At 38.5% G+C, this 14,988-nt stretch overlaps 1 protein-coding gene across 3 annotated transcripts in view; it reads right to left on the bottom strand.

Moving 5' to 3' along the window:
- Positions 1 to 14,988, bottom strand: part of LOC122061566 — a 35,739-nt gene that overhangs the window by 19,818 nt on the left and 933 nt on the right. For all 3 annotated transcript variants that reach the window (XM_042624894.1, XM_042624891.1, XM_042624893.1), the window contains exon 2: positions 12,948 to 13,124. In XM_042624894.1, coding sequence (XP_042480828.1) covers positions 12,948 to 13,124 — 177 coding nt within the window. The remainder of the gene's footprint in view (positions 1 to 12,947; positions 13,125 to 14,988) is intronic.

Below are 14,988 nucleotides of genomic sequence, written 5' to 3'. Positions count from 1 at the left end.
AACCACGCCCTAGGAGATTGTTTCAGCCCATATAATGCCTTCTTTAGCTTGCATACTTTCCCTTCAGTTTACTTACTAGAGTAGGCTGGGGAGACATCCATATATACTTCCACATTTAGCTTACCATGGAAGAAAGCATTCTTGACATCCAGTTATTGTAGCTCCCATCCAAAGTGCATTGCACATGAGATAATCACTCAAACTGTGTTCATCTTAGCAACAGGGGAAAATGTCTCCTGGTCCATTTTCTCTCCTGCAATTTCTAGTCCTAATATGATTTTGTTCCTTATTTAAGTAAACACCATTTTGGAGTTTTAAGTTTGTCTTTCTTTTAAATTCCTATTATGAGCAATTTTTTTTTTTTATTAACTTCTTGGTGAACAAGTCATTGTTAATTAAGTAGCATAAGTCCTAAGCTAAGTCGGTTTTCTTTGAGTCCTATTATGTATTAGAGTCATTAACCTCTTCTATAAAAAGAGGCATTGTTGTAATTCAAGACACAATTGATTATTAACAAAAAAAAAAAATTGCAGCTTTGTGCTCTCAAAATTCTGAGAGAATTTCTTCAACAGCTGAGGGTAGGACTGAGAAAGTCCACCCCACCCACATCTATCCCATCTCAATTATTTCTCTTTATTCTACTGTTGTGGAGAGTGTTCTTATAGCTAATACAATCAGATTGAAGCTTTGAAGACCAGCCACAATTAGAAGACATGATCAGCCCCCAAATTAGCCAATGGGTTCCATCAGATTTTGGGTTTTTGACCCTAATCAATTTCTAAAAGAAGTCCCAACCCAGAAGTCAGACTCAGGAACCCTTTTAGGGTTTTGTTGGAGACACCAAGGGGCCCACTTGAGCAAGGTTTCAGGGCCATCTGAGACCTGGATCTGCTACAGAAAGTTTTCTCCAAGTTTCCTTATTTAAGACCTGAAATCAAGAACTTGCAGACCTCTCAGATCTGTGATCTGTTTGAAGAGCCCTTTTAAGGTTTTATTCAGCAACCCAACAGCCTCCTTCAATTTACTTTTGGGCCCCATCAGAGGCTTCTACAGAAAACGACAGGTTTCCATCTATTCTGCCCTGTTTTGCGTTTTGTTCCAAATCTGGTTTCTTGAATTCCCCGCTTGCGATGACTTGTTTGATTGGAATTCTGGCGTTATTCTTAGAGGTTATTTTTTAATCAATACCCTTACATTAAACTTGGTTCAACAAATGAACCAAACCAAACCAATATAAAACAAAACAAAGTACTTAATGTAAGACTAGAATCACAAGTGATCCTAATCCCAGGCAGGATCTGAAAATTTTGGCTGAAATTGGATAAAATTGAGAACTCACAAACCACAACTCAGATGGACAAAATTTGGTACAAAAAGTGGCCAACAAGATCCCCAAACTACCCTCCAAATTTGGCATGAATCCACCATGTAGGTATGAAACCAATCACGATCACAAATACCACAGATAGGAGAAATAGGGTTTTCAGAATTCAAAACTGGGGAAAAAATTGCTGCAGACACACTTGGCCTCCAAAGGCCGTCAAGTCTTGATCAAGTGCCTCTTTCAAGGAGTAGAACAAGCCTTCAAAAGGCCTGGCAGGTTAGCTCACAGATCTGGAACTCCTTCAAAAGGCCTGGCAGGTTAGCTCACAGATCTGGGAGTTCCAGAGATCGACCAAGAAAAGGAAACTTCTGTAACAGGCTGAGTACGATCCCTGATCCTTGTACTTCAAGCTGGATCTGTAGACTGATCTGCTAACCTTCAAACAACCTTGCTCCATTATGTCCAACAGAGCAATCAGTGGCATATCTTTCACTCTAGGAGACTCCCCCTGAAGAGGTGCAGGATAATAGGCAGCGGATTCATGGAACACAACATCCATGGTCAAATAGTATTTCCTCATGGGAGGATGGTAACAACGGTACCCCTTTTGAGTGGGAGAATATCCAAGATACAACGGAATCCTCTAAGATCAAACTTTTCATGTTGCTGATGGTTCCTTGCGAAGGCAATGCACCCAAACACTTTGGGACACACAACAAATGAAGTAGAACCTGTCAGTGCCTCAACAGGGCAATGGATGCCAAAACCCGATAGTGCAGCCAATTAATCAAGTAAGATGCAGAAAGCATAACACACTCCAGTACTGAGGTGGAACATGTGTCTCAAACATCAGGCACCGAGCCAACTCCAACAGGTGGCGATTCTTCCACTCTACAACTCCATTCTAGGCAGTTGTGTCCACACAACTAGTTTGATGTACAATACCGTGATTAGCTAAATACACCTAAAATTCCCCATCAGTATACTCAGCGCCATTGTCAGAACAAAGTATCCGAACCTTAGCATCAAATTGAGTCTAAACCATCATATGAAACTGCTTAAAACAGGAAAAAAACATCGCTCTTCTAATGCAATAGATAAACCTTTGGTACAACTAAAGCAGTCAATAAAAGTCACAAACCAATAGTGTCCAGTAATAGAGACACAGCGAGATGGCACCCACACATCAGAATGAATTAAAGCAAATGGAATCAAACTTCTATTCTCTGAAATAGGATAAATTGATCTAGTTTGCTTGGCAAAACCACAAGCGTCACAAAAAAAATTCCTAGTGGAGGGTGACCCAAGCAACAAGCCGACGATGCCACTGGTATAGTTCAGTCAAGGCAGAAGTAGAGCATCTGGAACAGTGTTTTAAGAGGTCAATGCAGTAGGAGACTGATCAAGTATGCACAAACCATCCACCACCTTACCACTGCCAATCGTACATTCCGTTTCCAGGTCCTGAAAGAGACGATGAGTAGGGAAGAATGTTACTCTACAACTAAGATCCCTAGTAATGCTACTAATGGAAAGAAGATTAATAGAAAACTTTGGGTCATGCAACACTGAGGACAAAGATAATAATGGACTAGGTGAGATGGAACCCTTTCCAGAGACAAAGGAAAGAGATCCATCAGTCACCCGAACCTTTTAGTCACCTGACAGAGGAAAGTACGCATCAAAATGTTTATGAGACCTAGTCATATGGTCAGTGGCCCCTGTATCGATAATCCAAGAAGGGGATTCAATCGACGCACAATGGCCACCAAGCCGAATACATGTGTTCAAAGTAGGATCAAAGGAAGGTAGCATGGAAGTAGCCAACGACACAGAGGAGGAAGCAGTGCCAAGTTTGGTCATCTTTGGCGTAAGGTCTGTAGCACTTAATGGGAGACAAATGAATCCTTGGTAATGTCATCAGAAGCCTGATTTGTGGCAACATTGGACAGTCCGACCACGGGTGTTGATGCAGAGTAATTACCAAAATAGGCTTGTTTTATTAGGAATAAGCCTAGGGTTAGGTTCCATACATGTTGGGCCTTTGATCCCATGTGTTTTGAGTGTAATAGACCACTTTTATGGGTCTAAAAGGGAGGCTCTAAGATTGAGTACGGGATTACTAGTTAGTTGCCTTTTTCCATTAGTTTACACTTTTTAGTTGGGTTTGATTTGAGTTACATTTGTTTCCTTAGGAGTCAAGTTGTTAATTGAGTCAAGTCATTAGTAGTTATTTTCCTTTTTCAACTAGTTTCTAATTTCAGTTAGTTTCTGAAGTTTTTAGTAACTATTGTATTAGGAGAATATTTGGTTTCCTTTTTTAGGAACCTTCTATTTTATATTCCCTCCCCCATTAATATTATAAACAAAGAAAAGAAGGCTTCTAAAAGCCTAGAATGATTTTGATAAAAAAAAAATAATGGTTGTTGCTATTGTCTTCTTTATGAAGAGTTGTCTTGTGTTTGATCAAGACTGAAAGAATTGGTGTTTGATCCAATTGACTCTTTGCGGCGTGAAGTCCAAGAGGTCTCTTCAACTATTATTTCTTTCCTTTCAAATTTAATTGCAAGGTTCTTCAAACCAAGTAATGGATCTGAACTGTTTTTGATTTCTGGTTCTGGAAATCTAAAGCACTTCTTCCTACTACCCCTACTCTGTTCTAGAAGATCCAACCAGCCGATGGCCCTCCCCTTTTGATCGATTGTTGGGTTTATTAAGACGGAGGCTCAACCTTAATTTAGGACCAATCAGACCAAGGGATTTTGAGTCATGGAGTTTCTCTCAATTCTGGCCGAATGTTAAGTCTGTCTAGATTTGAATTCTGTTTCTGTTTTGCCTTGCTGAAATCTGTTGTCTATTTAATATCCCAATTCTGCTACTATTTAGTCATACAACTGGTGATCACTGATTTCTGCAATTCTGAGTTATGAGTTCACTGTGTTGCTGTTTTGTGGAGTCGATTCTGGTTTTAGCTAATTTATGATGAAGTTAGTTGCTGCCCTTGTTCCTGAATGGACTGATTCACCTAATAGTAATTTGAAATTATCATATTCTGTTTAATATTCTACTATTACGGTTTTCTTGAAGCTGTCGGGATCGACTGCAAGGTTTTAGAACCTGCTGTCCAGATTTGTTAGTATACTGCTGATGGGTTGCTTGGTGGATTTTGGTTGTTCTTGGTTTAAAAGTTCCTGCAGTACTGGGTCTAGTTTGGTTTGTCAAATCTAGTTATACATTAGGTGTTCAGATGTTTACCATGTAAATTCCAACATTTGTCCCTGGTGTGACGTTCCTTTGCATAGTAATCACACTTTACATCCTCCTTCTCTGTGAGTCTAGGAGGAGCATCCCTAGTTTGATTCCCTGAACCAGAGTAAAAAAGCAGAGTGATCCTGTATAACAGGTGAAAGCATAGCAGTACAACGAGTATCCTCAGTTTGAATCAAGGCATAAGCCTATTTCACAGAGGGAAATGGATCCCTACTCAAAATCTGTGCTCGAGTCTGATCGAACTCGGTATCAAGGCCAGCAAGAAACACATACACACGAATCTTATCTTCTTTGCAATAATAGCAATGTCAGTTTCGTATGTAAGAGCAGTGTCATCATTAAAATCTAACTCTTGCCACATACCTTTAAGGGTAGAGTAATACTATAAAGGAAAAGGTTCATTTGTTTAGTGTCATCGATCCGTTTCCTCAACTCATAACACTGGGCATCATTGCCAACATGAGAATAGGTGTCCTTGGTAGCATTCCAGATCTTTATAGCAGTATCCAGTAACAGATAGTTCCAAACAGTAGTTGGATCAATGGAATTGATGAGGTAGGGCATAACGAGAAAATTGCCTATCTTCCATTTTACTTGAGTTTTATCAACAACAGTAGGCTTTTTGTAGCACCGATAATGTAGTCTGATTAGCCACGAGCACTAGTAGCCAAGAAGCATGAATGAGACTACAATAGATAGTTGCTCCCATATAGTTTGATGAAGCTAGGGAGGATAGCAGGGACAAGATGAGTAGTCCCTTCAAATCTAGTAGATGCAATAGTAACCTCAAACATGTTTGCTGATCAGAAACAAAGGGTCTCAGACAACATCCCTAGAATAGCACATGGCACCGGAATCTTCAACAACTAGAGAGCAGACTCCTGGTACATATTATCTCACAAAGAGATAACAAGATGAACAACCTCGGTGGGAAAGATCACATTCAACCATCGAGGGAGTAGAAGATAGCGATAGGGAAAGAAGGTTCTAGAGGCTAACGGCGATGGCAGCTAGTTGTTGGGGGGAATAGTGGCGGCGGTGGGAGGCACTGGCGCTAGCGGCGACAACTAGGGTAAGGTAATGAAGAGGAAGGTAAAAAAGAGAAAAGAGGATTTAAGGTTTCATGGCTCTGATACCATGTTGATGTGGAGAATTGAACTTGTGTCTCATAGAGACCAGCCCCTCTTTATTTATAATAATAAAAAGAATATTCTAGAATATTACAAGGTCATAAAACCCTAATGGACTTAAGGATCTGTTTGGTTAGACTCTAGAATACCCATAAAACCCATTATTACAACAGGAAACTAACCTAAAACAAAATTCTTGTCAAACAAGTAAACATGGAAATAGAAACTACTAACTAATCCTAAGATCTCCTAACAAATAATACTAACTTTCTAACCAAGAAAAACCAAAAAAGGAAACAAATTCTAGGGACTAGACGACTAGTATTTCTGAAATTGATTGGCAGATCTTGAACTTTTCTAGACATCTTCTTTCAAAATCAGATGGGATAGTTAGCATGCTTCTAGGATGACCACATGGGGCGCCAGCACTTCTCATGTGAACAGTATTTTCTATTCAAACAATTTTCCCTCATGCTTTGATCTACATCACTACTAATCTCGTATACAACCATAATGCCCCCAGTAGTTTAGGCCCATAAAAGTGACCTATTACACACAAAACTCCTATGGACTGAAGGCCCAAAACATACACAACCCAACCATTGACTTAATCCTGATAAAACAAGCCCAATTTGATGAAGAATCTTCATCAAAAGAAGAATACATGTACAATAATTCTCAATTTGGGCAGTTGAACATCACCAACTTCCTAGTGATGTAGATAGGGCTGTCAAAAGGAGTCGTCGAACTGACCAAACAATGGTTCAGTTCTGTCCCAAGTCTGGACCTGGTTTAGCACCATCAAGCCAGCCTAGCTGGCCCCCAATTTTGTCCTATGTTGGTCCACCTTTGCAGCCACCGAACCAACATAGCAGCTCCACATTATTGCAGTATGTTAGTTCTTATTTTGGGACTCTAGAAGATCCAAAATCCTTGCTACCGATCTCAGCATTGGACTGTTGCCTTGTCTTATTATGAAGATACAGCTGGAGGAAGAAAACAAAGGAAAGCTACTGTTCACGAGTTATTGTTCACATGAACAGTAACCAACCCATTATCTTCAAGGATTTGTTAACTTTTTGGTGTTTAGTGTCTTTTGTTAGACAAGTCATTAGTTTAATAATGTTTTAGTTGCTAGTTTCCTAGTTATTTATTTTTCTTTTCTTGTTAGTTTCCTATTTTATAACTCTCTATTTTGGAGGAGTTGTTGTGCCTATTGAAGAGGCTAATTGATTGTATTTAAGATGCAAACAACTTTTCTTTTCTTGTTAGTTTCCTACCTATTTTGTACCCTTTTATTTTGAAGGAGCTGTTGTGCCTATTTAAGAGGCTATCTGATTGTAATTGCGACAGACTTTGATTAATAAAAGTTATTTCCATTATGCAATGTTTTTCTATGGATACAATTGGGTGAGATGCCTAAACCTGAGGGGTGAAAAGCAAATTCACTAAATTCTTCTCCCCTCTTCTCAAGCCCTCCATCGATTTCCTTTTTCCTTTACTTTTCCTGTATTTGTGAGTGCTGAACATTATCATCAGATTTACAAAACCATCCCGCAAGACTGAAGAACAGAGATCAGTCTACAGCCAGAATCGACTCAGATCTATTAGGGTTTTGATGTGCCAATCGAGACCTCCTACCTCTCAGACCAGAGATCAACTTCAGGCTCTTTTTTGAGGGTTGATTAGGAGCACCAAGAGGGGAACTTGACCCAGGTCTTGAGGTCTATAGAGGCATGTAGCTGCTGTAAGTGAAAATCTCCCTTGTCAGCCCTAAAACTGCGCTAGTCCTGTTGGAGTCATAACTTCTCAGCCAACCAGTGAAAAGGGCCAATCTTTGGGGGTTTTGTTGGACCCTACAAGAGAGCCACTCGACCAGAAGAGCTTGTCCACCTTAGGTGCCTAAGGATAACTTTTGAAATCTTCCTATTTGATCTACTTGGTGACCTGCAGCTAGGGTATTGCTGTCCTGTATTTACTGTACTGTTGGGAGGTATTTAATCAATTAGAGATTATTTGAGCATTGTTTAAGGATCCTAACTGGGGTTGAGTACTTGAGTAGTTCCTCCCTAGCCTTACATTACCTGTCAAGTCTTTCCATGCCATCAAGTTATTTTAGATTGCATAACAATGACCAATAAGGAGTTAAAAAAAATCTTACGGTAGCTCATTTCGAGATTCTAACAATAGCCAATTTCAATTTTTCTTCAGTGTTGTGTGTGTATGGGGGGGGGGGGTTGAGACACATTGTCCCTCATTCAAACAGAATTCAAGCCTTTTTTTTATCCCTACTTCAAAATTAATAAATGGGATCCAGCATATCACATTTAGAATTTGACATTTTCTAATTATTGTTGGGAACATGCCCACACTCCTAGATATGTTTTGATGATAACAAACAAACAGTGGCATTGACCACAAGTGTTAAGTGTTGCTTAGTGTAAAAGGCATCTTGAAGTCAAGTGCTCGCGTGACAAAGCTCCAAGAAATCAAGCTTCAAGAAGACAACACATGAAGCTCAAGATATGGAATTACAATCAAGAATAGAAGATGAAGTGCCAAGAGTGGAAGTATCAAGTGAAGATGAAGACCACTAGGCTAGAATAGTCTTTTCTATGTAATATGTAACCATCCAAATATATATGTGCACGCACCTCATGCATTTGCATTGCACCATACTAGAATGACCTTAGGACATGCTTTGACCAAGTATGAAAGTTCCTAAGTGGTATGGAACATATTAAGAAAAATATGTTCTAGTGAAATTTGGTGAAAACCATTTGACCTGACTCAAGGGCATTTTGGGTAATCTTAAAATCGATATCAGGAGATGGACCTTTCATGAAAGTTGTAGCAAAACGAGTCACCGTTCCAATGCAACTGGAATCAGGTCAATATGAGGTCAGACAGGAAAGTTACGGCCGAACCACTGACAACTGGTCAGTTTGACAGTAGTCTGTCAAAATCTGGACAAAACTACAGGAGGTCAACCGGTACTATCCGAGATACCGGTCAACCGAAACTGTCCGAGCCTGGTAGAGGCCGACCGGCTGAAACCCCCGGTCGACCGGTGCCTATTTGCCTGGCTCCAACGGCTAGTTTTTTACTCCAACGGCCCTTGGAGGTCGACCGGCTACCTATGGAGGTCGACCGGTGGACCCAAAATATGACTGATAGACCCAGATTTACTGCCTAAAAGAACCCCCAAACCTCACCTATAAATACCACTAATGCTCTCAATTAAATATCCATTAATACTAAGTATTAGAGCACACTTTTGAGAGCACTAAGAGTCGAAAGCCATTCTACACAACTTGAGCACTTGGTCATCGCTCCATCATAAGAAAGAGCTCAAGTCTTTATCAAAGTCTTCCTCATATTTACTGTTCAAGTCAAATCCTAGTGAAGACTTATAAAAGGTGCATTCATTCCATTATTGCATATTTCATTTGCACCACACCAGAGGTAATTCTCTTCTAGTCCACTACTTTTATTTCTCTGTTTTTACATTAAGTCTAGACTATATTTAGGCTTGTCTAAAGGATTCTCTTATCCTTAAAAGATTGTTAGGTTCCTCTCTACCTACAAAAGGGATTATACGGATTCTCTTATCCTTAAAAGATTGTGTAAAGATTTTATTCCCTACCTATTGTATTGAAAGGGAAGATCTAATGGAATACCTTACAAGAGGATCTTGTAGGGAGTGGACTAGACTCAGTGATGCAGATTAATTACCAAAATAGGCTTGTTTTATTAGGAATAAGCCTAGGGTTGGGTTCCATACATGTTGGGCCTTTGATCCCATGTGTTTTGAGTGTAATAGACCACTTTTATGGTTCTAAAAGGGGGGCTCTAAGATTGAGTACGGGATTACTAGTTAGTTTCCTTTTTCCATTAGTTTCCTTTTTAGTTGGGTTTGATTTGAGTTACATTTGTTTCTTTAGGAGCCAAGTTGTTATTTGAGTCAAGTCATTAGTAGTTATTTTCCTTTTTCAACTAGTTTCTAATTTCAGTTAGTTTCTAAAGTTTTTAGTAACTATTGTATTAGGAGAACATTTGGTTTCCTTTTTGAGGAACCTTCTATTTTGTAATTCCCTACCCCATTAACATTATAAATAAAGAAGAGGAGGCTCCTAAAAGCCTAGAATGATTTTGATAAAAAAAATAATGGTTGTTGCTATTGTCTTCTTCCTGAAGAGTTGTCTTGTGTTTGATCAAGCCTGAAGGAATTGGTGTTTGATCCAATTGACTCTTTGCGGCGTGAAGTCTAAGAGGTCTCTTCAACAATTCTTTCTTTCCTTTCAAAGTTAATTGCAAAGTTTTTCAAACCAAGTAAGGGATCTGAACTGCTTTTGATTTCTGGTTCTGGAAATCTAAAGCAGTTCTTCCTACTGCCCCTACTCTGTTCTGGAAGATCCAACCAGCCGATGGCCCTCCCCTTTTGATCGATTGTTGGGTTTATTAAGAGGGAGGCTCAACCTTAATTTGGGACCAATCAGACCAGGGGATTTTGAATTATGAAGTTTCTCTCAATTCTAGCCGAATGCTAAGCCTGTCCAGATCTGAATTCTGTTTCTGTTTTGCCTTTCTGAAATCTATTGTCTATTTAATATCCTAGTTCTGCTACTATTTTGTCATACAACTGGTGATCACTGATTTCTGCAATTCTGAGTTCTGAGTTCACTGTGTTGCTATTTTGTGGAGTCGATTCTGGTTTTACCTAATCTGTGATGAAGTTAGTTGCTGCCCTTGTTCCTGAATGGACTGATTCACCTAATAGTAATTTAAAATTATCATATGTTGTTTAATATTCTACTGTTGAGGTTTTCTTGAAGCTGTTGGGATCGACTGCAAGGTTTTAGAACCTGCTGTCCAAATTTGTTAGTATACTGTTGTTGGGTTACTTAGTGGATTTTGGTTGTTCTTGGTTTAAAAGTTCCTACAGTATTGGGTCTAGTTTGGATTGTCAAATCTAGTTCTACATTACTCAGGCTGAGTCAAACCACTATAAATCTTAGTCTTGTGTGGTTGTGAATTTTATTTATTCTGTATTTTATATTTTGCAATCACACTTGGGATACGTAATTCGAAAAGATTTAAATTTCCATTAGCATAACCTATTCACCCCCTCTAGGTTATTTCAATTATCTCTGCTTCATTCCAAAATGGTTTCCCATGATGCTAAGGTCTATCATTTTCTAAATACAAATATGTGCTTAATGTAGACACCTATGTTGGCCTACACTATAGAAAGAGGAAGATAACGCCAACCATCCTTTGGGCTTATTGAGCCATCCAACCATGGGCCCAATTTTTTATTTATGCTGGTCCATCCCTGCTAGCCATTGAACTAGCATAGATGCCACATATTACTTTAGTTTTTTCACTTCCTCATTGGCCTTCTAGAAAAACCTCCAAAATGCCCATCGATCCAGCTTGCAGTTGCTGTCCGGAAGCTTCCATAATGTGACCTGCGATATCCATAGAGGTTGGGTTTTGTCTTTCGTGTGTTTGTGAATATAGTTGTTAAGGTATCGCCTAGGTGCCACCTTAGCGTCCACACGGTTAGCCAAGGGCCTAGGCAACTGTCACCTTATGTTTTGGCACTTGATGCCAAATATCACTTAAGATATTATTCATAAATAAGCAAATACTCCCTATATGAATCCAATAAAAATAATTTAAATATCAAATTCCAAAATGATAAAAAGTCAAACCTCCCAATCCAAGAACAAAACTGATTTTGTTTTTGTTGTATGGGCAATTTTCAATATTTCAATGCTAGGCTTTTTCTCAATTCTGAAAATTTTATAAATCTTATCATGGTAAAACATTACTAAAACCAAAAGTTCGGTAACATGATCTTTTATTGTTATATGAGCGATTTTCAACTTTCAAACGCTGGGGTTTTCTCAATTCTAAAAATTTTTTAAATCTTATCATGGTAAAACATTACTAAAAACCAAAAGTCTAGTAACATAATCTTTGTTTTGATGTCCATAAAATTATGTTCATTCCGGCGATTTTAACAGCATTCGCGCGCTTTAAAATAATTTTGAACGGAATATAACTTTGTCTTTACAACTCAGATTTAAGTAACCTTGGACTTATCGGAAAGCTAGTTTTGTGTTATACCTAATACAAAAAGTTTCATGTACAAATAAAATCATTTGACTAGTCAAAATTATTATTAACAAGAGCATTTCTCTAAATGTTATTTTTTATGACTTAATGTCGATTTTTTTATGATTTGATGTGGCTTAATGTTGAACTTTGATTACTTGAAATGGCTTAATGTTGATTTTTTATGATACAAGGTATATGTAGCAAACTAAATAATGGTAGAAAAGAGGAAAAATAAAAAATAACACTTAGTCGATTAGGCGCCTTGTTAGCCTTACGCCGGGCGCCTTATTGCCTAAGCGCTTATACAACCCTCCCACCACCTTGGTTCGCCTTAATGCTATGAAACCTATGCATTTGATCATTCAAACTACAAGTTGGCCAAGTAAAAGTTAGTCTTCTAGAAGTCCTTAGTGTTGTCTCTTATGTTTTCTTAGAGTACAAGTTAGTTTTAAGTTGCTAAAGGCCTTAGTCTAATTTCATATTAGTTTCTTTTTTGGTTTGTTTCTAATTTGTAAGGCTGTGCCTAGCCTATTTAAGAGAGACCATTATAACACTTTTGCAATCAGTGAAAGCTTGAATTGCAGCCATTGTTGCTCCAAAACTCCTGAGATAGAATGTCCCTACTTTCAGACAGGGTTGCTGCCTTTTGTGTTGCAGCCTTCCTATAGTCCATCCGCAGGCTTTATTGGAGGGTTAATTTGACCTAATCTAGGTCTAGTACTGATCAGGTGTGGAAGTTCTCAACCCTTTTATTTTGTGACTTATATTTCATCCCCAATCCATCTCTGTGAAGCTTTCTTTGGTTCTGAGATCTGAAAACCAGATCTGATTATTGGTTGGGAGTGTAAAACCTATTGCGGTTGTTTACCTAGGGTAAACCACCTCACAACATTTTGTGATTATGCAATCCACAAGGTTCACATAAGTTTCGCAACACATTCATTATGCTTATGATTATCTAGATTTTTCATAATCTACAATTTTCCACTTCCAAAAGAACCAGAATTTAAAAAATTTAAGTATAAAATATTGATCAATAAAAGCATATGGAAATAGATTATTGATTACCTAGAGCACTGTTGGAGGAACTTAATTACCTGATCACCAGATGACGTTTCAAGCATTTGGGGCTTTGTTTTGCTAGATGTTTCAAATTGTTGTGCAACATTATCATCCTCAAGAATTGCCTTAGCTTTTCTAGCAAGGATTCCCCAAAAGCCATGCTTGGAATCATTCAAACTCTTTATCGATGTATATTCATAAGAAGCTGGATCCTGCATTCACAGACAAATCAGTCTATTGATATCAATCAATATAAAGATAAGCTGCAGAAGGCTTCAATTACAAGAACTCAGGCAAAAATCAGATTCCTCTATTTCAATTAGAAGAAGGGAAAAATTTTAGGGGCGAGGGACAGGAAGAGACTGTGTGTGTGTGGCTGCCAGGCATTTTTTTTCTGGCACTCCTTTATGAACAAACATTCCCTCTACAAAACACAGCCTCATAGGTAACGAATATTTTTTCAATCCGCCAGTTACTCAAGCTGGAGAGTGGACTTGTAGATTCTTCACCAGATTTCTACACGGGGTATAAAACACACACTTTTGCACCGTAATCAAGTGAGAAATTCAAGTTGGCACAAAGTGATCCATCATGACAAAACTAGGCTAATTATCCCTACAACTAAATTTTCATTTTTAAGTCCCTGATCAGAGCTCGACTTAATTACCAATTAATTAACTTGTCTTTGTCACAATATATTAACCCGCAATTAACATCATCTGATATTATAAATTAGGTGAGGATTCCAACGCCATTTGGTCAGTTTTGTATCACCTCCAGTATCTTCGGTCTACACTGCATTAGAGTAAATAGATTTAATTTACAAAAGATAAAAAATCAAGACTTTCTCGACTGCATTAGACTAAATGGATTTAACTGGTACTGCATCCTCGCTGTATTCTCAAGAAACAGAATACATAGGAACATTGGTGATAGGAATAATACTTTTTTTTTGGACTGACCCATGGATTTACACTAACTCTACTACCTCTATTGCTCCTTTTCTAGGTACCTCTACTACCTCTAATCACTTGACTTTAGTTAATCATGTTATTTCTAACAACAGCTGGGATTTTTCTTTGATTAGATCTGTGCTGCCTAAGCAAATTGCCAATCTTATCTTGCATATTCCCATTCAATCATCTAATGATCATTGGTGGTGCCATACTTCCAAAAGTGGCATTCTAACAACCAAAATTGCTGCTAGATATCTCCTGTCCAACTCTAGTACTAACACTAATGGATGCTCCAACAGGTGTTCTTGTTTATTGCCTTACTCACAATGGTGGCGCTTTTTTTGGAAACTCATAATTCCGCCAAAATTTTAAGTTGTTCTTTTGACGACTGACATTGAATGGAATACCCACAAAAGAAAACCTGCATAAATGGATGGATATAGACACTACCTGTGGTCTATGCCACAAAGGGCAGGAATATCTCTTCCATGTGCTCTTCTCTTGTGAATTTGCTTAAAGGATCTAGGCGGCCAGACCGTTAGGCTTAAGACCCTCATGCCTTCCTTTTACTTCTGTAGCTAGATCAATAATGTATTTTTTTAACTCTTGTAACTTAACTCTGACTAAGTTATCTTCTTTCTTTACTTTTCTAATAATAACTTGTTATCTGTTATGGATGCGTAGAAATAGGGTCACCTTGGGGGATTTCATCCCCTCACCAGCTCATGTAATACAGCAGGTGAATGGTTGGATTGCAAAAGTGTGTCCTCACTGCACTATGTGGCACTATCTTCCAACAGATCAGCCCTCTTTCTTTAAACCGTTGACAATTATCACCCCTTTCCTACCCCAGGCTAAAGTATTATTTATAACAGTTGTGACCGATAAATCTTAAAACATCCCTGGGTGGGCACTGTCAGTGTTTTCTCATTCCTGTTGCTTACTCTCTCTTGCTGATTTTGTCATGACAGAAGAGGGTATTGATGTAGCGGCAATGGGATTTCTGATCGGACTACAGGAATATCGGTTGAAAGGGTGGGAAACTGAAAGCATTTTAACTGACTTAGAGGGACTTGATACCTTAGTGAAAAGTATAATTTTTTGAAGTGGCCTTGGGCTA

The sequence above is a fragment of the Macadamia integrifolia genome, chromosome 14, assembly GCF_013358625.1.
Source record: "Macadamia integrifolia cultivar HAES 741 chromosome 14, SCU_Mint_v3, whole genome shotgun sequence".
Taxonomy (NCBI): domain Eukaryota; kingdom Viridiplantae; phylum Streptophyta; class Magnoliopsida; order Proteales; family Proteaceae; genus Macadamia; species Macadamia integrifolia.
The sequence above is the reverse complement of the archived record's forward strand: the minus strand, read 5'-3'. Positions and strand labels throughout refer to the sequence as shown.